Raw genomic sequence first — 21,606 nt, 5'->3', positions numbered from 1 at the left:
AGGAGGTCAGCGGTGGCCGGCACGGGGGGTTCCGGGTAGGGGTACCCCGGGGGAGGGATGAGCGAGGGGACGTCGTACACGCCGAAGCAGAATCCGCGGTTGCAGTGGGCGCAGATCACGGGGAGAGGGAGCACGCCGCGCTCGGGCGGGGGCTGCGCCACGGCGGCGTTGAGGTCCAGCGAGCCTTCCGGAAACACCAACGGGATCCGGCCGCAGGCGCGCAGGTAGCTGCTCATTGTCCCCACCACCAAGCCGCGGACGCGCCCCCGGGAGGCCAGCCGCAGCGCCTCCTCGGCGCCGGCCGGGTGCCCGTCCTCGAGGAGCGGGATGGCCGGCGCGCCGTGGAACATAGCACGGACCACCTGCAAGACGGAGTAAGCAGTCCTCCTCCCCGGCTGCACTAGTGCGGACGGGGAGCAGCGGGAGCCGGAGCCGTCGAGCGCCCGGATCAGAGCGACCGTCACCTCGGCGGGCGCGGGGTTGCTGCTCATCTTCCTCGGCTCACGACGACGACGACGGCTTGCACGGAACCAAGGGCTCCTCGGCGAAGGAGACCGTGGACAGCGGTGGCGCTCATGCACGTATAAAACGCGAGGTCGGGGGCACGGGGCGCGTGGTGCTCATTTTTGCAAGGGCGAAACGGCGGCCTCGCTCTCCGATACCAGATATCTGAATGTAAACCAGCAAATCTTTGCAAGTTCAGCAGGCATTAATTCGGACCCAGCAGGATGCCCAAGCATCCAACGGCCGGCCATATCTTTCTCCTAGCTGTATGAATGAGCTGGGGACGATACAGATACGTTTCGGCTCAGAGAAATGAACTGTAGAGGCCGCCGGTTGATGACAGCGGTGGACGCCAATCCAAACGGGAAAAAAAAATCCGTTTCCCTCCTGGTAAACGGTGGGTGGTTTGAAAACAAATTGTGCGTATCGAATCAGACACAGCACGTCATCAACATTATCCCGCTCCTCTTTTTCACTCTGGTGTTTCGTAGCTATCATTTTACGTAGAAGAACATGTTGTCACCTGGAAGGAAAAATTAAGCACAGGCGACAGGTAACGGGATGACCCGTCGATGGCAAGGCGACTAGGAATCGGCCAATCGGGTGTCGACTCCTTGTTTCAAGGAGAAAAGGCTTGAGATTTGAAATATCGAATGTTTGCAACCATCCATGAAATTGTACACACGACGCGTTACTGCGTAGTCCAATGATCTTTGGACTCCATAACCATGTTAACCAAGTGAGTCCGCATATTTCAATACAATATTCAGGCCATATCTAGCATGCCGTAGTACAGGTACAAAAGCACATGAATTCGCAACCATGAAAAAATTCTGGACACTGCGTGCCAAGACAACGATAGGACTAATAAACCATTTAATCAGAATGATTAGCAATAGCACAGCTCCACACAACAAACTGTAGTAATCCAAATTTACAAATAGTGCAGAACAGATAACAAGATGCTCTCTCTATACACCAATGATGGGAAAACGCCATCATACAAAATCGACAGAATACATTTATTATGAAAAAAACTCCTAGAATATCACCAATAGAGTTAACAATTCCTAGCATTTCCCTAGCATCTTCTACAAAGTTAACAATGATCACCAATAGAGTTCACTAAATAAAAAATTCAACAGAGTGCAAGTCCATAAAATAAATAAAAAAAAGGCAGCAATCACAATATAGACAGTTACCTCCATCTGGCAACAATCTCGAATTGTTGGCATTGGAGAATCTAGCTATTTTCACAGCGACAGCATATAACATGATGATACAAGTGCAAAGAACCCCAAAAAAAAAGTATATACAGCAACATCCAACAGGATGAGACAAAGACTAACAGCTTTTTCTGCTTTCAGCATGGAAAAGACTAAGATAAATTGAATCAACATGGAAAACATAACTAAAATTCAGAACTCAGCATATATTGATATTTTTGGCAAGATTGACCATATTTTACGGGATTGTATCTTATAAAAAAGAACACATGACAGTGAACATATGCAAGTATTAACAATTTCTCTATAAAACTGCCATCAATTCCCTATGGGCTTGTACCACCTTGTGGGCATATGCATGCATTTGGAACAATCACCGCATGTTAAAACAGAGGAACCAGAAATCACAAGCTGCAATACAAATCAAACGAATTTATCATTTACCACAATATGCAAAAGTCAATGATTAAGTTTACAATAGTGCTACATGAATTAAAAAATGCTAGCATGATTCTTTGTCACGACATGCTTAACTGATAAAATAAAATGCCAAAACCACACCTATCTGCCATGTTTTTATAGTTCTGCGTACTTATGTCGCATGTAAATCACAGTTGTGAAACAATTTATGTGAAATTTCACAATTCAATCATATTGTTCTGAATCTAAAGCTTGCATCTAACTATCCATACAATTTTCTTAGGAAAAGATCATTAAAGTGCAACATTTAGGATTTAGAGGCCAAGAGCATCAGAGTCAGAGACAAGTCCAAGTGGGAAGTAGAAACCACCTGACAATCTGACATGCTAAAGCAAAATGCAAACTGCAGATGACCAGCACCCACATCAAACAGAGGAAGATGATTCCATGACTGGAATAACCATACTTAGAGGCAAACTTCCATATCAAATCGAGTCACAATCATGTTCCTTGATCGAGTAAAATATTGAGTTCCTTTGTTTAACATAATAACACTATTTCACTTTGAAAACTTGACGTTTAGCATTGCAACATAATGTCAATACATGTGGAGCAGAGTAAATGCAGAAATATTAGAGCCTCACAAAAACTGAGTGACAGTGGATTAATCTTAGAGAGACATGAGCTATGCATAAAGTCCAAAGTTATGGCTTATGTCAATAACATTTTCCTGTGTTTTGGCTTTTGACGCCACATCCAACACAACTAGTGCATAACACGAACTAACAATACAGATTAATAAAGTTACTAAAAGAATGCCGCTTCAAATCCAAAATTTAACATCTAGAAACTAGTATATATTGATTGGGTGTCCGCTGCTCTGTATTTACATTTATAAGTTAACTGCTCTAAAAAGCAGAAACCGTCATGACTTTATCAAAACGTAATAATACAGAAATTTTAATTCCAGATATGCTATTAATGAACAATACGTTACGCACGAAGCTATAACACAAGACCTAATAATAAATGTGATCATGCAATAACGTAATATACCTGTATTCGGCTGCCATATCCAATAATTAGCAAATATAACCCAGGCAGTTCGCAAGAACAAACTATAATGAGGTAACTATATTTATATAACGTTACTTCCGTTGCAAACGGAAATGTCTAATGTCTGCAGCATCTTAATCACAACACAAGCTTTAGCTTGCCACATGTATAATGATATAAATAATGAGTGAATCATGGCTTCTGTCTCAGTTATCTTTATCCACTGACAAACTGTGCCCTGTGCGTGACAGTGCAGGCCTGGTAAGTTATCTCGCATTGCTTGTGATTCAATTTCATATGTATGGCATGGAACTATCAGCAACTTACATGAAACTTGACCACTATCATCTTCTGCGCATTAGTACTTAATCCTTTAGCCTCTGTAGGTGAACTTGCAAGGAAAAAATTAAGCCTATTTCCAAGCATCAATAATATGTATAGACATAAAGGATCACAATAATAACATGAACAGAATCAATAACATGGGGAAAACACTAATATAGCCAGCAACCACACAGGCAAGATGAACTTAGTACTAAATGCGCATGGTGATATTTGAATTTACACACTGCAATTTGCATCATCCATGGCACACCACAAAACGAAACAAGCATAGAAACAGAACTAAAGGGCAACGAAGAACCATTCAGAAAATCAGAACCAAAGCTAGTTGGGGCTTCATCACCTGAAGTACACAGCCAGGATGACATTACAAACAAAGCAAATTGCACATAGATCTCTAGCATTTCTCTTACCATTGGACACACCAGATCGGAGAAGTAAATAGAGGGTCATTACATGCAATCACCGCATACTAGCATAGCAAATGATATGAACTAACTACATTTGGTACCGAACCTCTGTACCGAGTCGAATCTTAATCTCCGTGCTTAATCAAGTAATAACATTGAGAACCATTACTTGGTTTAACACAAATACTTTGCTTTCAAGATTGTTTAGCATCCAATTGAGGAAAGATTACAACTTCGGTAAAAACTGAGCAATAGAGTTGTTCAATCCTTTAGAGCCATTGACCATGCACAGTGCATGAAGCTCGAAGCTTATGACTCAATCATGTTAGTAGCATAGCCTTACCTGTTTGTGACGTCAAATCCAACACAACTAATTGAATTGCAGCAATAACTAAGGAGATCAATTATTAGTTTACTAAAATAATGCCACTTCAATTTCAAAATATAATATCTAGCATATACTGTCTATTGCTTGGATGCATGTACAATCTGCTCCTTTGTACTAACACCGATAACTTCTGTAAAAAGCAGAAAGGTCACAACTTTATAAAAATGTAGGGCCACAGAAATTATGCTTCCAAATATGCTATTGATGAACTATGCGCTATGCATGAAGCTATAATCTTATAACGTAAGAATGCAAGAAACGGATATTAAAATGATCATGCAATGGCTCAATAGTCTTAGGATGCCATATCCGACACAATCAAATGTATTAATGGAGCACAGGAAGTTCATGGTGACAAAATATAAGCTTACTATAATAAGCTAATTTCCATTTCAAACTTTAATATCGCCTGTTCTGCATCCTAATAGAACAACAGCTTTACCCCGGCACATATAGTGATATAAGTAAAAAGTACATTATGCCTTCTGTCACTAGTTATCCACAAATTGTACTTCAGTAATTTTAGTTCCATACATGCTAGTGCAGCTAACATATTATGCCCTGTGCATGAAACTGCAGTCCAAACATGCTAAAGTTATCTGGCATTACTCACGCTGTAATTTCACATGTAAACACTACGCTGTTAGCAATCTACATGGAAATTCACCGCTCCATCACCTTATGCACATTAGTGATACATCCTTCTACCCTCAGAGGTGAACTTGCAAGGAAAGAGGTAAGCCTAAGAATCAATAACATGGATTATAAAGGATCAAATCAATAACATGTAAACACTAATATAACCACCAATCACATAGGTGAGCTGATAGTACTATATGTGGATGCAGATATCAGAACTTAATTGTTACAATTTGCACCACGAGACATCATAAAAAGAACAAAGCATAGAAACAAAGTTAAAGAGCAACAAAGTACTAGTGAGAAAACATAAGCTTCCAGGAACTTCTTCACTTGGAAAAAGTAGTAGTGCAAATAAATGATGATGCAAAAATAATAAACCTCTAGCATTTTCCCACTAAATGGACATACCAGATCAGAAAAATTAAAAAAGTAGTAACAGCACGCAATCATCTTACACTAGCACGAATAAACCTGATGCAGCAAGCAGTCAGCGTTCACACAGACAAGCAACATCACATCAAGCCATCAACATGTACTAAATGGTAGCAAAAGGCCAAAAACTAATGCAGCCACACCGGTAAACAGAAACGATTACTGAGATGCAGGTGCTGAAATTATATGGTTCAAACTTTGCATCATCCATGACGACGACAAGCTCCCAGATCACAGAACAGATTCACAGAACCAACAGGCAACAGCATATTCAGAAGGGTAACCGGACAGGGGCGCATCCCCTTCACTCGGCCTTGTCGGCGGCGGCGGTGGCCTCCTCCGCCTTCTCCTCCAGCTCGGCCACCTTCTCCTCGACCTTCTCCTCCACTACGGCTGGGGCCGGCGGCGCGGGCGTCTTCTCCTCCTCTGCCTCGGCCGCGGCGGGGGCCTCCTCCTGGTCGGGGTCGCGGGCGGGGTCGGTGTTGCGGGAGACGGCGCCGCGGAGGCGGTCGAGGAAGGGCCTGAACGCGGTCTCCATGGTGACCCACGCGAGCGCGAGCCCCCCGGCGACGATCACCGCCGTCTTCAGGGCGCCGCCCTCGCGCGCTCCTCCTCCCTTCGCCATGGGTGCTCGCGGGCCGCTGGTGAAGGATGTGGTGGGGCGGTGGCGTGACGCGCGTGCGCTGTGTGATGGGTGTTTGTTGGCCGCGCTCGGGGTTTTTGGGGGGGGGGGGGGGGGTGGGTGTTGTGCGCGAGCGGGGGTGGCGGCAGGGGCAAGCCGACGGAGGGGAGGGGAAAGCTTTTTGGCTCGCGCTGTACTGCACGAAAAGGAAAGGGGAAAGCCCGAGGAAGAGGACAAGCCGGAGGGGAGGCGTCAGGCGTGTGGCTCGTGAGCCGTGGCCCTGGATTGTGGTGGACGGCGGGCTGCGGTGGGCGGCCGCTCCCTGATTGCCGCCTGGTGTGCGGTTGTGCCCATGGGCTTGCCTGGGTTGTTGCGAGGTGACGTCCGCGTGTGGAAGAGAGAGGCCGCCCGTCGCTTTGGGGTAAAGTTGATGGGCCGGATTTAGCAAAGGCCGCGAAGATTTTAGGAATTGGTGGCCTGGCCCGATAAGAAAGCGTCGGTGGCAAGATTGGGTTACGCGTTCCGTTGGACCGCGCCGCCGGCCGCCGAATTTATTCTCATGGGCGCCACTCATTTCCCATTTTCTCGTGGTGCACACTGCACAACCTGGAGGGCCCATCCGGCTCGTTGTCGTAGGTGACAGAATTGACCGTCTACCTGTTCACATGCGACACTTCACCTTCTCTTCTGCTTCCTCCTACTCACAACGCACAAGGGAATGGTATGCGACTATGCGTCGTTCTAGAAACGAATCTGGAGCGGAATCGAAGGCCATGCCAACCCTTGCTACGACGAGTGTTTTGCTACGACTATGCGTTGATGAATTCAGGCGTCAAACTGAATTGTTGGTATTTGCACTGGCAACCATTCTTCGAAACTTCTTTTCCAGCTGTTTTCGAGCTGCATTGACCATTAGGCATTAGCTTCCAGGTTCCAGCAAACGCGTGCACCGACACCGATAGATGGCAAGAATGTAATAAGGTTACAAGGTTGGTTGGTAGCCACCCAGCCCACTGAAAGGACGTGTCCGATCTGAGCTGAAACTCTGGAGGCCATCTTCTCAAGAGCAGAGGAGCACGATTTTGCACTAGTTTTATTTACCGCGGGGGGGCAAAAAGGCAATACAGGATCAACCATACATTTTACATTTACAATCTCCAGCGAACCCAAAAAGAATGTAAAGAACGAAGCATACAAATTCACATCTACAGGGGGCACTAGATCTACACAGAACGGAACGGCAACGCTACATTTCACTTGAATCATTCATCAATCACCGGGCTAATTTTTTCCACTTATATTCGTATCGCGACATCTTCACCATCGATCTCACGCACCTGGAACCTGAATCTTCTTCTTCTTCTTCTTCTTCTTCTTCTCCGGCCTCTCCTCATCCCCGTTTGGATCTCATGGAGACCGGTCGCGGCGGCCGTCCGCAGCCGGCGACGCTCCCTAGTGCGCCATGGCGTGGCCGTTGTGGTGGAAGCTCTGCCTCTGCGCGTAGGCGAACGCCGCCGCCGGCTTGCACTGGACGCTGTGCGGCGCCGCCGCCGACGGCAGCGACTGCTTCTGCGTGGTAGGGAGCGAGTGCGCAGACATGACGAGGCGCCGGACGCTGGCGCGCATCTTGTAGAGGATGTGGCCCAAGCTGCCCCGGCTCTGGCGGCCGAGCGCGGCGACCTCCTCCTCGTTCATCTCGAGGTCCCCCGCGAAGCCGGGCTTCTTGGACAGCAGCCAGCCGACGCCCCACTCCCACCACTGCCTCAGGGAGCCGCCGCTGGCCGCGAATGCGGCGCCGAGCGACGGCGCCGACTTGGAGCGCCGGAACGCCCACTCGGCCGACGCGGAGGAGATGGGCTGGATCTTGCCGGAGAAGGAGGAGAGCCGCTTCCTCAGGCCCATGAGGTGGCTCTCCTTGCCCCCGCCGCCGCCGCCGCCGAGGCCGCCCTGGAAGGTGGGCAGCTCGTCCTTGAGCGGCCTGGTCGGCAGGAACCTCGTCTTCTGGATGTTCTCCAGGATGGTGGCCATGGCCGGCGCCTCAGCCAAGCGAAGCAAGAAAGCAAGCGAGAGAGAAGAGAGAAAAGAGCAGAGAAGCTCAAGCCGTCACGGGGCGATGGCCTTCTCCTCCTCCTCTCTTCTCCAGATCTCTTCCCCCTTCTCCTTTTGGTGTGGACAGGAGGTGGATGGAGGAGGAAGGCGCGGTATGTGTATGTGATGGCGCGGTGTTTGTCTCGCAGCCACAGCAGCCGCGCGCGCCCCCGCCTGGACAGGCTGGCTTTATTCATGCATGAGGGGGACACGAACGAGGTGTGCAGTTGAAAGTTCGCGGTAGCTTTGTGAACTTCTGCTACTAGAACATCATTTTTTAAGGGGATTTTCTTTTTTCTTATTTTTTTTTCTCTCCCTCCAACTCTCCAAGTCAGGCAGCTCAGATATACTGGAGCCGTGTTGGCAAGATGATGGGTGGCAGCTGCCGGTGCGGTGTGTGTGCCTCTACAAGGCCATCTGGCATGACACTGGCTACGACGTCCACCAAGTGGCGTGCTGTCCGACCAGCTCTGACCCCGTTCGTTCAGCATCTCCCAGGCCCAATGCCACCAACTCATGTGAACCCACCCACAGCAGCCGTCTGACTATCGTGGTAAGAAACCTTGTTCATTAGGGTAATAATATGAAAACTGGAATTGTTACTGTCCTTCTATGGAATAAAATGCATAGGCTTTTTTTTTCTTTATAAAGAACACTGAGCACCACCACAAGGAGTTCCGAGACAATTTATCTCTCTTTCCTGAAGACGCAGTGTCTCCAGTTCTGCAATTGCTAGTCTAGTTCTACCGAACCCTTTCAGGATTCCAGTTACAGGAAAATAAAACAACTGAATATTCTGACGATTACCCCATCGATGGAATGAGGGAATGTGGCTGACCTGTGGGTGTCTGATTAGCGTTTACTTAAAAAGGGGTAGCTGCCTGCGGCCGCACCAAAAGGATTCACATGCGAACATGGGGGGAGGAAGAGAAGCCAATCATCCAAACGGCAGCCCGGTGGCGGCCCTTGAGACCTTGTCTGTCCGACCGACCGCCCCCGCCTCCTACCGGAACATTTTGTCATGATTCGGCTGCTCATCATAGGCCAGGCTTTAAGGTAGAGCTTTTCAGCAAATGCACGCCAATCTACCTTCAGAAGAAAAACGCCATCCAGGGTTTCAGACACTGAAAACCTGAACTTTGCAAGCTTTTTACACTCCACGGCTACTGCTACTGAAACCGCCTGCTCAAGTTTCACGCATTGTTCTTTACAGAACTGAGTTCCTGTCAAGATTGGCTGTGGGAGTTGTTGGTGGTCGAGAGAACGGGGTTAGGATTGCTGATGCAGAAGCTCACAGGTGCCAACTCGTCAGTTCGTGCGGCCTCATGTACATGGCTGCGGTTCAGCAGTCCAACTCGGAGCCTGACACAGCACTCGGCGCTCACCTATTCTCCTCTCCTCCCTTTTCGGTTGCTTCCGCTCGCCGACACTCACTTTTATTGAATGCACGGCATGGTAGGTTCGGGGGTTGGTGGAAGAACCAGCAGATGAGCGGGGAGTGGTGGAGCACAACTGAAGCTCAAGCTCATGTTCTTCGTGGCAGTATTCTAGCCCCGTTCTCGGTTGCTCCGTCGTCAGTCTGTGAGACCGTGACATACTGACATAGCATTCCAGTTCTCAAGTCTCAACAGATACTAGTGCAGATGTACTTGTACTGCTTGCTGATGGGCACGGGGAAGGAGGTGTATTTTTGGCTTCCAATTATTTTACAGTTCAGACTTCAGAGGATATACGGTGCTAGATGTGCGACAGCCACCAAATTTCTGCTGGGGGAATGCTCGCGTTCCGCTCTAACAACGACTTGTCACGTTACAGCTCATCTAAGAAAAAGACCTGCTAAAATTTCGTCATTGCATCAGGAAGCATATGCCACCACTGTTCGGAGCTGCAGCAACAACAAACAACTCGGCCATGTGTTGCACGCTGAGACCTGCTCCCGTCAGAAACAGCGATCATAGAGGCGGCTGGCTGCCTCGCTCCCAGGCTCTGCCTGCTCCGATCACTGATCACTGCTGCCGCCGCCGCATCTCGATCCGCCATGGGTGGAAGAGGAAGCATTATATTTTGATTGCAACATAGGCACAGATCGGTGCCTCGCCCGCTGGCACCTCACCGCCGGAGGGCAACGGGCAAGCAGGCAGACGACGGCAGAGGACCCTGGCGACTGGCGAGGTGGTGGTGATGACGCGCGGCGACAGATGGGCTGCACATCGGCTTTGTGGGCTGCGCCTGACCACCCTCTACGAGCTCAGTACGCAAAGTCCACTAAAAAGGGCCCACTATGTGGAGTACGGGAGGCCCAACTAGGGTTTGTCTGCTAGGCCACCGCCGCCGACTAGAGCAGGCGGGCGGGCGAGGCTCATCTGCTTCAGGTGATGATTGAATCAACCATCGCCTGAAGACCGGCCGCCACGTCCCACGCCCGTTCGCCCCCGCACCGCCTTCCTGCCCCGTATCCGGCAGCTCCCGCCGCCGGATTTGCCTCCACCGGCCGCCGCCCAAGGACCTCCTCTACAGCCGGGGGACACACCCCGACCCCCGAAATAAACCCCGAACCCAAAGTCCCGAACCCGTCTCGGTGAATCGCGGGCGCGAGGAAGCTGCTGGACCGTTCTGGGCCGTGTTGGGCCGAATCGAGGGGCGTTTTCTCTTCAGGCGATGGCTCGCGCTTTTGTAGCGCGAGCTAGTCATGCCGCAGGAAGGGCATCCCGCATTCAATCTCGCGCCGCCCGAACAAGTCTTTTTCATCTGATGGTGGTTTACTTTTGCAATTGAAAAACTTGGACTCGGAGGTGCGCACAATACCGGGCTCTTTCGTTCTTCAATTCAGACTCGAATTGGATCTTAGCAGCGTAGGAGCAGGGTTGGAGGCGACAGGGATTGGTTGAGTTCAGATACGAATTGCGGGACTCCAGGATCTTCAATTCCATAAGAGGAAGGGACAAGGGAGGACGGGACGGAGAGGATCATCAGATAATAAAGAGCTGAGGGGACAACCAAAGCTACGGGGAAAGAACAAAGAAAGATGTCGAAGCAGCCGTCTCCAGCATCCGCAAGGTAGACTTGTCGTCGGGCTTCGATTCCGACGAAGCAGACGGCGGCGGCGCAACCAACAGGACCGAGCAGTGCCTGCCGCCGGTGGTCTTCCGCCTCGAGGCGCCGCACGCGTGCTCCGGGCAGTTCGCGGCCTTCGGCACCAAGATCATGTTCATGGGGACAATCCACAATCCTTGGCGCACCGTCCCAATGTACGATGTCCGCACACGGGCTCTCACCTCCGCCCCTCGGCGTGACTCGGAGCCCAACCCATTCTCCCATGCCTATGTGCAGGTGGGTGGCAAGCTTTTCATCCTGGATAATGGTATCTTCGAGATGCTCCAACCCCCTCCACCACCACCACTAGATGGCGCACTCTTGGAGGTCAAGTTTGACTGGTCGTGGTCTGCGCTTCCAATGCCGTCGTACCACGACGATGTGGTCTCCTACGCCGTGCGCCCCGACGAACGGGCCATGGTCTTCGGCGCCATGGCGAAGCACTCCCTGAAGAAGGGCAACGTCATCAAGCACGCCACCTTCTCCTTCGACATAGAGAGCTCCCGGTGGACGCGGCACGGCGCGTGGGGCCGGGTTGCCGTTCAGAGGTCGCGGGTACTTCGACCGGGACCTGGACGCCTCGGTAGGGCTCTCCGGCGACCCGGACACCCTCGGCCACCTCTGTGCCTGCGACGTTTTGTCGGCCGGCAACGGCGACACCTGGCAGCCCCCGGCCTGTAAGCTCAGCAAGGAGAAGCTGTTCCGCGTCGACCCTGCGGAGAAGCACATCGGCGCGACCCTCGTGTACGTGGGCGACGATCGGGCAAGGTTCTGCCTCGTGCAGTGCCTCTCCGTCGACGATCGCCGGGGGGGGGGAGGGGGGGTTGCATTTGGAAGGAATCCATGCCCGAACAACGTCGCTATGTGCTTCGAGTGGCAACGTTTTCTCTCAAGTATGACAAGAACATAGATCTGCGAGCTACAAACACCGCCTCGTTGGGTCCTATCGACTGCCTGAAGTTGCAAGCGTTTACCGGAACACCTCGAGAGACCTGTGGCGTTCTGGATATAATGGGCCTTTTTTTTGCGAGGGGATGGCTCTATTTTGCTGTATATCCCAATTCCCAAAAGCCTAACTAATAAATTGGTAACAGGGCTAAAAGGTGCTATTTGGTTTGCAAGAGCTTGTACGATTTTTTATTTTTGAAAGAAATGGTGTTTGGATGATGACCAAGCCAAAATGTTTCAAACCTGTGAGCATGACATGGAACATTCATGCAAACATCGATTACACAAGTGGCCGGCTATGGCGGCTCTGCTCAATCGGATCACGGTTCACGGGTCTCAGAATGGGAAACTTTCAAAAGCAGTAAAGAACCATTTGGGGTACATCTCAATAACAAGCATGAAGCTGGAAATCACTGTTACAGAGTTACAAATACAACGTGTATGCGAAACAATTTACCCTCTTGCTCTCTTGAGCAGATACCGCAGAGAAAAGAACCCTAGAGCAAAGGTTTGCCAAAACCACCCTGCAGCATTCCTTGGATCGACCTTTTTCGCCAAGAACCAGGCATAAACGGCTTCGCCAACATGCGCTGCAACTGCTGCTGCAAAGACTAGCTGAATCACCAACAGTGAGCGAAAAAAAAATAAATGGATGTCAAGCACCCATTTCAACGGGCCGACGGGTGGAAGGCAAGCAGCAGAGAATGTAGCCAGCATCCCAATTGTAACAGCTAACCAAGTGAATATAGTCGGGCCATCTAGTTCCCTTCTCTTCTGCTCCTGCCAATACGAGATAGTTGCAGCCAGGCCTTCCTGAGGGCTCACCATAGGTACATAGCCGAGTTCATTTCTAGCTTTCAAGAACGAAAAGTAGTGTGTAACACCAACCTGCCACAGTTTGCACGCAACATCAGATGTACTATTTACATATCCTTGGCACTAGGACTAGTATCTTAACTTTTGTCCAACATCAAATAGAAGTATTATTTTGCAAGTCTGATGGCATAGTCAAGAGTAGTTCAGTAGAGATATCCCTTGAAAAAGACTGATTTTTAAAATATATCCCTTGAAAAAGACTGATTTTTAAAATAAACGATCAAATTGGAATGACTGTTGCACTTGCATTTGACCATTAAATTCATATTTCAAATAGCCTGAATTAGGTAAACTGGCAACACAAAAGATAAGAACAAAATTGAACATGACAAAGAGGCTGACCTTATATACTTCAGCAGGAAGAATTAGAGGCTCAGGTATCCATTTGCTATCAAGCCATGGATAGAACAGCGTAGACATGAATAAAAATATTCTTGAAATGGCAAGGGCGACAGACGTATCCAGCGTCACTCGAGGAACTGCATAACCCAAACTTCGAAATAGGGGGCTGATGATAAATTCAAAAGTGTTGCATGGTGATCCTGTGAAACAGTTATAGCTCAATGAGTAAATGAAATGTATAATTGCGTACATAATCACCGTGCTCTACATCACAGCTATTTCAAGCCAATAAATTTTCAGAGGATACTTCCCTTAAGGAGGAAAAGTCTAAGTACTAGCCTTGTTCAAAGGTTCAGAATTTACTGGATGTAAAGTTGTAAACATAACTCAGAACATTGTGTACTTGTATTGCAAGTAATTCTGTTATTAAAGCAATGTAATCCTGGGATACCTCAATATGGAAAAATATGAATTGTCCACAGTCTCTATAAAGCATTCGACTTCAAGCTTTCAGTGTTCAAAACAAGTGAGAAGGAAAGTAGCTAAAATAATTACTTTTTTTATCTATGTATATATGAGTTGAAAATATATCGCTAGCGATGGCATTACTGCAAAATTCAAGACAACAAACCACAGGTGTCTTCTCTACTGAGAATAGGCTTGCAATTTTCCAAATTCAAGTAACTAAAAACTGGCAGTATGACTAGGCAGAAAAAAATGACACCTGCATGAGTGTCATTTAGTAATAACATCACAAAGGCTAACAGCAATTACCATCACAGATGAAATATGCCTGACCAGCTGCTACAGGGGTTCCCTTCCTGTCAGGAATGTCATCTAAAAGTCCCATGCTTGCCAATATCAGAGCAAGAACTAGATTATCTATATAAACCCAATCTGTCTTGACATCTGGGCCCCCAATCCTGAAGAATGCTAATCCCAACTTTGCAAGGGACAGGATTCTCGGAAGATGACGCTCTTCACCTGGCCCATATATAGCAGCAGGGCGAATTGCACATGTATAAAGACGAGTACTTTTATCACTCCTGTAAGATTTCACCAAATCAGTAAGATAGGCTGCATAACATCACTAACGTTTTAAAAAGAAGATGCCACAATATAAGAAATTGTGCAAAGATAGCATAAAATATTTCTGTCTTTCTAATTGTCGTTATGGATGCCAACATGATCTTCAACAAAATAAACACATTGTGCCAAAATTTTTTTGCAATTGTGCACCACCAAAAGGACATAAAAAATATAATGACATGGAAGTATTTTGATGGTGAATCCATTGTTATAAATTAATTATTTCAATGCTGCAATTCTATATACATGTTTATATTTGGTATCGGTTTTACAACCTTGGCTGCATGTATACTAGGGTATATCTATTCTGAGTTAGCTACTGTCTTGTGCCCATGGCATTCAAGTGTAGCAAAGGAGAAGAGAAGAAAACTTACTTAGCTGGCCGCCCATTACTCTTCAGCACCAACTGTTCAGCAACTGATTTGCTGCGCCCATAAGCATCAACATGGTCTTCAATTGGAAAATAAGGCGACGCCTCATTTCCATTGACAATCGGCTTTCCTCCAAACACCACATTGTACGTGCTTACATACACAAGCCTTCTGACACAATGTTCATGGCAAGCGTCAAGTACATTGCAGGTCCCGTTTATATTAACCTCATCTGCTCTACCAGCCTGCACCATTTCCTTTCCGGACATGCCATAAGAAGCAAGGTGGAAAACACAGTCCACTCCGCGTAAAGCCCTCCCCACATCGTCCTTCTTTCTAATGTCCCCTGCAAAACAAGGCCCTATGAAACTGATGATTCATTCCACAAACCATAAATTAGTCACCAATAGTGCTCAAAACAATGTGGGAAACGCAAGCAAAAATTGAGACTGATTGCAGGCAAGACCTGATGAACTGACGATTGATAGTGCTAGTGCTACTGTAACTATATCCAGAAACAACTATGCAAGAGGCACTACCTACTTAGTTACACACAGATATGAATCAAGTGGTACGGGCACAGTAATAGCACTCTCAAGCGTCTTGCTTCGAAGAGCAATCCAATTCTGTAACTCACGACACAGTAAATCACGTGAAGCAAGCTCTTCCAATCCAGCAAACCGCGAGACACTAAATTCCGCAACCACTACATTCGCAGAGCACATCCACAGCGAGAGCAAAGTAAAATCGCGGGTGATTTGGTGATGCAGCGATCTGAACTGAAGACGGCGAGGGGAAGACTGTGACCTTGGATGATGCGGACGCCGGCGTCGAGGAGCTGCTGGGACCAGGGGGAGGCGGCGCGGAGGTCGAGGGAACGGACCTCCCGGGCGCCGCGGCGGAGCAGCTCGAGGCAGAGGGCGGCGCCGACGAAGCCCTGCCCGCCGGTCACCACAAACCGCACGCCCTCGATCCCCTCGTTCGCGCTCAGATGCATCTTCTCCGGGCCCTCTCTGTGCTTGCGGTTGTGGCCGGAGAAAACAAAGGCTGGGCACAAGTCGCCGGCGACTGACGACAACCTGGGCAGTAACGCTCGTGCTACTCGTGATGCCTGACTACCTGTTGAGGACACGCCGTTTCGGAGAAAAAAATTGGGCACGCCCAGAGACCTCGGACCGGGTGACAAGAGTGAAGCGCCGCCACGACCGGCACGTTCGTTGACGCTGAACTCTGAATTCCTTTGGCCAACGCTAACAGCGAATTTAGACATATTATTCATCAAAATTCAGCGGAAAAAAAAGCACGTGTTCGGGGTCTTCAGGCCAGAGTGATTAGTTGGCGCCCGTTAGCCGCCACACGGAAAAAAAAAATCAAATGCGAAAGTACAAAAAAATGAGAGGTCCCACCGAGATTTGAACTCGGGTTACTGGATTCAGAGTCCAATGTCCTGACCACTAGACCATGGGACCTTTGATGCAAGTTTTTACAAAAGGATCTATTTATTCATGCTGTTTCAAAATGGTTTTGGCACAGAATAGTTCCTAGATCAATCCTCTTAGTCCAAGTAAGTATTCCGGCAACGTCAAAGTTAAGATCTTAGGATTTTGACCACCCCGTGGCACGCCATCGAGTAAGGATTGATTAACATGTTGTTGAATTGAGTAGCGATGCTTTCGTGCGGATTACAAGATTGGTTACAAAATTACGCCCCCCAATGTGTCGCATTTTTGACAGGGTAGGAGGCCATCGAGTAGATTCCGCAGACGCCGTCCGGTTTCCCGGTGCCCCTCTTCATCCTGACGTACCCTTGGTCTCCCCAGTTCTTGCCCCACGAGTTCTTCATGACGATGTAGTCCTGGCCGTAGGATGAGCCGTATCCGACGGCCGTCAGTGCGTGGTCAAGCTCGGCGCTGCAGGCCCCGTCAAACACCCCCTGCAGCCAACCAGTCAGACGACATACGCAAGTTACAACTATATTTCTGTGACATCATCTGAAAATACAGGCAAACAATTGTGCTTACCCCTTTGTAGAACTGGAAGTCCTTGCTCCCAGCAGCTATCCCAACACTGACAGGCTGATGAGCCAAGGCTTTCAGCAGGCTGACCTCGCTGTTCTCCGGGACATCCTCGTATCCAGTTATGGTGACCACACTAGCATGAGGCTAAACACGCCAGAGCAAAGACGAAACCTTTGTTAGAACTGCACGCGATGCAGTTTACATCTGAAGGATTTGTGTCTTGTGCGAACCTGTTTTTCTTTGCAGTAGCCCTCCTCCATGAGGTACGGGTAGTCTTCGTCTGTGTGGATGCCCTGGTTCCCCATTATGAAAGCGAATGCGAAGTCCATGATCCCCCCTCCGCAGCCATGGTCAAACGTTGTGTCGCAGTCCATCAGCTCCTGCTCTGAGAGCGACACCAGCTTGCCCGTCGCGATCTGGTTGATCCCTTCAACTGCTGCCACCGTCGAGAAGGCCCAGCAACTCCCTGCAAGCATTTGCATTCTTGTCACCATTCTATTACTGGGCAGAGTGCACCATAATTTCTGTTGAATTGGTACTGACAGTATGCTGAGATGGGATTTTGTGCATTGTTCAGAGACTACACTCACCGCATTCTCCTTGGTTCTTGACCGGCGTCACAGCTCCCTTGTACCTCCAGTCGACTGCCCAGGGCAGGTCAACCGCATTCGCATACCTGAATGTTGTTGCAGGGCGTGGTGGTGCACCCATTTTTGACAATCCTGGCTTCAATCCCAGATAACTGGCCTTGAACTCTTCGTGAGCGATGTCAGCAAACTGATTCAGGCCCAGCCAGTAGCTCCCATTCTTTCTGTTCGTTTCTGCAATGTGCATCAGGTTCTGCTTGAATACCCTATACCTCTTCACCTTCTCCTTCGGGCTGGCGTAGATCTTGCTGTGCTTGACCGACCAGGATGTGAAGAGGTCAAGAAGTTTGTTCGGCGATGCGAGATCCTCCTGCGAGTATCCGACAACGGAGGGGTCGTGGTGCTGGTTGGCAGAACAGGCTGCAAATGCTAGGCACAGGAAGAGCACTGGGAGCTTGGATTCCATGGAAAATGGCTGCTGCTATTTGCCTATTTGTTGTCATGGCAGGTCTGGGATCCATGAACGCATTTATACTCGTCATCTATGTTTCTTGCAAGTAACTCACTATACCTGATATGGCTCTTCTCGCTGAAGCTTTGGAAGAGCAGTGCCTTGCTTTACCAGGAAGCTGCTGCTGCTGCAGGTATGCTTCTGTTCCACAAGTTCATATGAGAACGCTTGCAGTGCTTCTCCAATGCCTGTTATGATGTTTACATCATGATTTAGGTAGCACAATGCACTAGAATAAGGGTGTCTTATGCTTGCAGCTCTGCACACCTGTTGGGAGATAACTTGTTCGACCATGCGAAGCAGCTGCAGAGTAGTTTTTTAGAAGGATGGCTAAGTATCTTTTGCTTGTGTGCTCAAGTCATCACCAAAGGGAAGTACCTCATTCTATTTTATTCTCTAACCAACTACTTGCATTTTTGCTTTCACCCTCAAGAAGCAACACAGGAATCTGATAATGGAATGGTGCTCATGTAAATGCATGGACAAGTTGGGCTGGATGGAATGAAAAAGCTGCTGCTAAATCGTGGGTGTTAATGTTTTTTTTTCTTTGGGAGTATTTTGCTGAGGATGAGGGTCGTCAGGCATCTTGTGTTCTGTTTGGTACTCTGTCCTGAGAAGCTTTGCCTTTGTCTTCTTTTTCTGAGATTTGTCTGTCTGTAGGTGTGGTATCTTAATCAGGTTCGCCCCTTGGTGATGCTTTCCTGATTATAGGTAAGACTCTTTAGTGGTTGGACCTGGAATTACAAACTTTGGAGGTAACTCGCTGTAATTTCGTTGCATGAAGTTTGATGTAAATGCCTATAGGTTGGTGACGAGATGCCAGATGAACCTTGTCTGAAGCTTACAGTTGAAACCCACAGTTTGAGGAGACTCAAATTTACCACCCGGCTAAATCACCCAGAAAAATAGAAGCATGTTCTGCAATAACTTGGATACCTTAAGAAAGAGCCAGGAGCATCGGTAGCTCTGTTTATGCAGGCTAGCTCCACATACCAAATTCCTCCATGCATCCCTCGAACAGTAAATTTCAGGGCAACCAGGAGGTTTTGATTGCAATTATATTGCGCCAATCTAGTAGTTCACAGCAACGCCCAATAACTGAAAGCTTAGGATACAGCACTCAGACTTATCACGCGCCCTTGAAACAGAATTAACACTAAAAAAATACACAGATGCGAACCATCCAACGCCTGATTTTATTATCACACCACAGGGCTGTTCATGGAACCTTCAGGTCTTTACACAGTAAACTTACTCCATATTATTTGTTTTCCAGAAACCGCAATGGACTCTTAAAGTCCGGTAAAACAGGAGCAGCCCATGTCCTAGTACAAGTTCAATCTGATGGGCAATTCAAGCCCATCTACCAGTGCAAGCTCATATCTGAAGAGCATCCGCAATCGAGCCAGCAAGGCTCAGCACCTCAAATGGAGGCCTTTGCCCTATGGCTTTCACTGTGTGAGGGCATGAGTCCGTGATCCAGAAATAAGCAAACTGGTCACCTGGCCCAGCTGCAAGGAACAAAAATGATAAGCAACAAGAAGTCTGCATGGCTGAAAAAATTAGAAATTGCTAATTTGCATGCACTGCCAATTACCAGAATTAGATGTCATGAAACGTTCATATGACTGCTTAGGGAAAACAGCATGAGTCACATAAGCACTAACTTTTGCAGCACCATGTGAAGCCAGAACTTTCTGAAAAGTACGAAATAATTTGGGGAAAAAAATCAGTGGCAGCTAGAAGAAGCAGCATATAAAATTCGTTAAGAGCGAAAAAAGGAGCATATGCCACTAAAGTCCTACTGCAACATCATTAAAACTCAGAATTTATCATCTGAACAAAAAGTGAGTTCAGAAGTAGTGAAAAATGGGATCTTGTGAGATACATGTTTGACAGAAGAAGACAATAATGTTTCTTTTAGCATATTTCAGAACTCTTAGTTTACTGGCTGTAGTGAGGAATACATTTTTTCCCCCTTTTGCCAGATGACTCAAATAGAATGGCACAACAATGTGCCCCACTGCCATATCAATTATATGACACAGTATCTCCTTCCAAACCGAGTAAAACACTAAGACAAATACCTATTTTAAGCATTGACATCTACTATCATGAAGAAGCAAGAGAATAACATATCCATCATACCTGGCATTCTCTAAGAGTTCCCCCAGATTGCACTAAATCGTCAACAATAACAACATGGCGCCCTTCAGGATTTCCTTCCTTTATTCGAACTATTCTCTTGTCGCCTTCACGAACCTTGTTACAGACTATCTATACAATCAAACAGCCCAACATGAAATCCATGACAAGAAAACACAAAAAATGGGCAATTTCATGACTATATGCATCCCTCTTTGCAATACAAGGTATGTGAAACTCGAGCTAGACATATCCAAGCATGAAAAGGAAACCACTGACCATTGGAAAGTGTTGCAACAGCTTGTGGAACCGCTTCCACGCCCCATCATCTGGGAAGGCAATTGTAATCTGCAAGCAACATGCCAACGGTCAGGACTGCCATAGGAATCTTTTAGCACAAAAAGTAAATGTTCGAACACAATCATGGATGCCACAACGCACATTGTCTGCGTCCGGGAGCTGGCGGAGGCGCTGCAGCAGGAGCGGGATCCCTGTCTCGAAGCATGGCAGGACGTCGTCCCCGAAGTAGAACCTCTCCTGGAGCGCGTGGATGTCGTAGATGACGACGCTGGTCGGCCCGCCGCGCGACTTGGGGATCATGGAGAGGATGCGCGCGAGGGTGAAGGCGGTGGCGACGTCCCCTTCCTCCTCGACGCGCTCGAAGGAGCCCGTGGGGAAGAAGGGCAGCACGAGCGTGAAGGAGGCGATGAAGAGCTTGGGCAGCGCGAAGATGACGGAGATCTGCTCGAAGATTACCGCTGGCGAGCAGAAGGAGGCCAGGAACGCCACGTGCTGCCCCCGGATGTCGTGCGCCTTGTTGATGAACAGGTTCGGGAACCCGTCATCGAAGCTCCTGGAGAGCGAGGTGCCGTCACGAGAACATGAGGAACCAGTTTGCGCCACGAAACCGGTGAGGCGGGAGGGGGACGCTGAGGGGGCGGCTTACCGCCAGTTGATGGACTGGAGCTCGATGGCGTCGGAGCTGGCGGCGATCTTGAGCGCGAGCTCCTCGCATTCGGAGCAGTAGAAGAGGTGTATGTGCTTCTTAGCTTTCTGATTGCCGGCGGCGGGGACGACCTCCATCTCGTGCCGGCGGTTCCCGGCGGCGGCGGCGGCGGGGACAGGGACAGGGACAGGGGAACCCAAAAAGAACTGCGCGGGGAGGGGCGGGCTCTGCTCTGACGGGACAGGTAGTGTCGGCTTTATCGAGACGCGAAGCGGGCTGGGCAACGAATAATTTTCCTCGAATTTTTTTGGGGGAATCTACCGCTCTAAACCCTAGACCCCGCGGCCGCACCCGCACAGCCGCCGCACTACGAAACGGCCCGCGTGATGTGAACACGGCGGGGCGAACAAAATAGGGAAGAAGATGATGCGATGCGACGGCACACGGGGATATGCTACGCCGAGAAGGATTTCGGCATGGAGCGCGCCGCCGGCTGAGGGCGACGCGCCGCCGGCTACTTGCTCGAGGACGCGTTGTTTTTGTTTTTCTC

The 21,606-nt window shown here is 48.7% G+C and overlaps 5 protein-coding genes and 1 non-coding gene across 6 annotated transcripts; all 6 read right to left on the bottom strand.

The window, feature by feature from the left end:
• Positions 1-5,566: 5,566 nt before the first annotated feature.
• On the bottom strand, positions 5,567-6,147 carry LOC112878816 (outer envelope membrane protein 7). The gene has a single exon (XM_025943044.1). It carries the CDS (start codon positions 6,043-6,045, stop codon positions 5,725-5,727), a length of 321 nt encoding a protein of 106 aa, XP_025798829.1. The 5' UTR covers positions 6,046-6,147; the 3' UTR covers positions 5,567-5,724.
• Positions 6,148-7,111: 964 nt separating this feature from the next.
• LOC112892554 lies at positions 7,112-8,300 on the bottom strand. The gene has a single exon (XM_025959695.1). The coding sequence runs from the start codon at positions 8,068-8,070 to the stop codon at positions 7,495-7,497; it is 576 nt and encodes a 191-aa protein (XP_025815480.1). The 5' UTR covers positions 8,071-8,300; the 3' UTR covers positions 7,112-7,494.
• Positions 8,301-12,503: 4,203 nt separating this feature from the next.
• On the bottom strand, positions 12,504-16,017 carry LOC112899123 (short-chain dehydrogenase/reductase family 42E member 1). Its single transcript, XM_025967505.1, has 5 exons — positions 15,657-16,017; positions 14,853-15,195; positions 14,164-14,435; positions 13,390-13,589; positions 12,504-13,059 (listed from the first exon to the last, which is right to left on the bottom strand). Exons 1-5 carry the CDS (start codon positions 15,844-15,846, stop codon positions 12,625-12,627), a joined length of 1,440 nt encoding a protein of 479 aa, XP_025823290.1. The 5' UTR covers positions 15,847-16,017; the 3' UTR covers positions 12,504-12,624.
• A 229-nt stretch (positions 16,018-16,246) lies between these two features.
• On the bottom strand, positions 16,247-16,318 carry TRNAQ-CUG. Its single transcript has one exon. It is a non-coding gene; the product is annotated as a tRNA-Gln (tRNA).
• Positions 16,319-16,451: 133 nt separating this feature from the next.
• On the bottom strand, positions 16,452-18,119 carry LOC112885049 (cysteine protease XCP1-like). The gene is made up of 4 exons (XM_025950754.1): positions 17,458-18,119; positions 17,098-17,333; positions 16,871-17,011; positions 16,452-16,782 (listed from the first exon to the last, which is right to left on the bottom strand). Exons 1-4 carry the CDS (start codon positions 17,918-17,920, stop codon positions 16,552-16,554), a joined length of 1,071 nt encoding a protein of 356 aa, XP_025806539.1. The 5' UTR covers positions 17,921-18,119; the 3' UTR covers positions 16,452-16,551.
• An 871-nt stretch (positions 18,120-18,990) lies between these two features.
• LOC112885138 (ribose-phosphate pyrophosphokinase 4) lies at positions 18,991-21,485 on the bottom strand. The gene is made up of 6 exons (XM_025950829.1): positions 21,057-21,485; positions 20,552-20,963; positions 20,390-20,458; positions 20,114-20,242; positions 19,563-19,662; positions 18,991-19,476 (listed from the first exon to the last, which is right to left on the bottom strand). The coding sequence occupies exons 1-6, from the start codon at positions 21,191-21,193 to the stop codon at positions 19,343-19,345; spliced, it is 981 nt and encodes a 326-aa protein (XP_025806614.1). The 5' UTR covers positions 21,194-21,485; the 3' UTR covers positions 18,991-19,342.
• Between the last annotated feature and the right edge of the window lie 121 nt (positions 21,486-21,606).

This window comes from Panicum hallii, chromosome 1 (assembly GCF_002211085.1).
Source record: "Panicum hallii strain FIL2 chromosome 1, PHallii_v3.1, whole genome shotgun sequence".
Lineage (NCBI taxonomy): Eukaryota > Viridiplantae > Streptophyta > Magnoliopsida > Poales > Poaceae > Panicum > Panicum hallii.
Note: the sequence above shows the minus strand (reverse complement) of the source record. Positions and strands in the feature narration are given on the sequence as shown.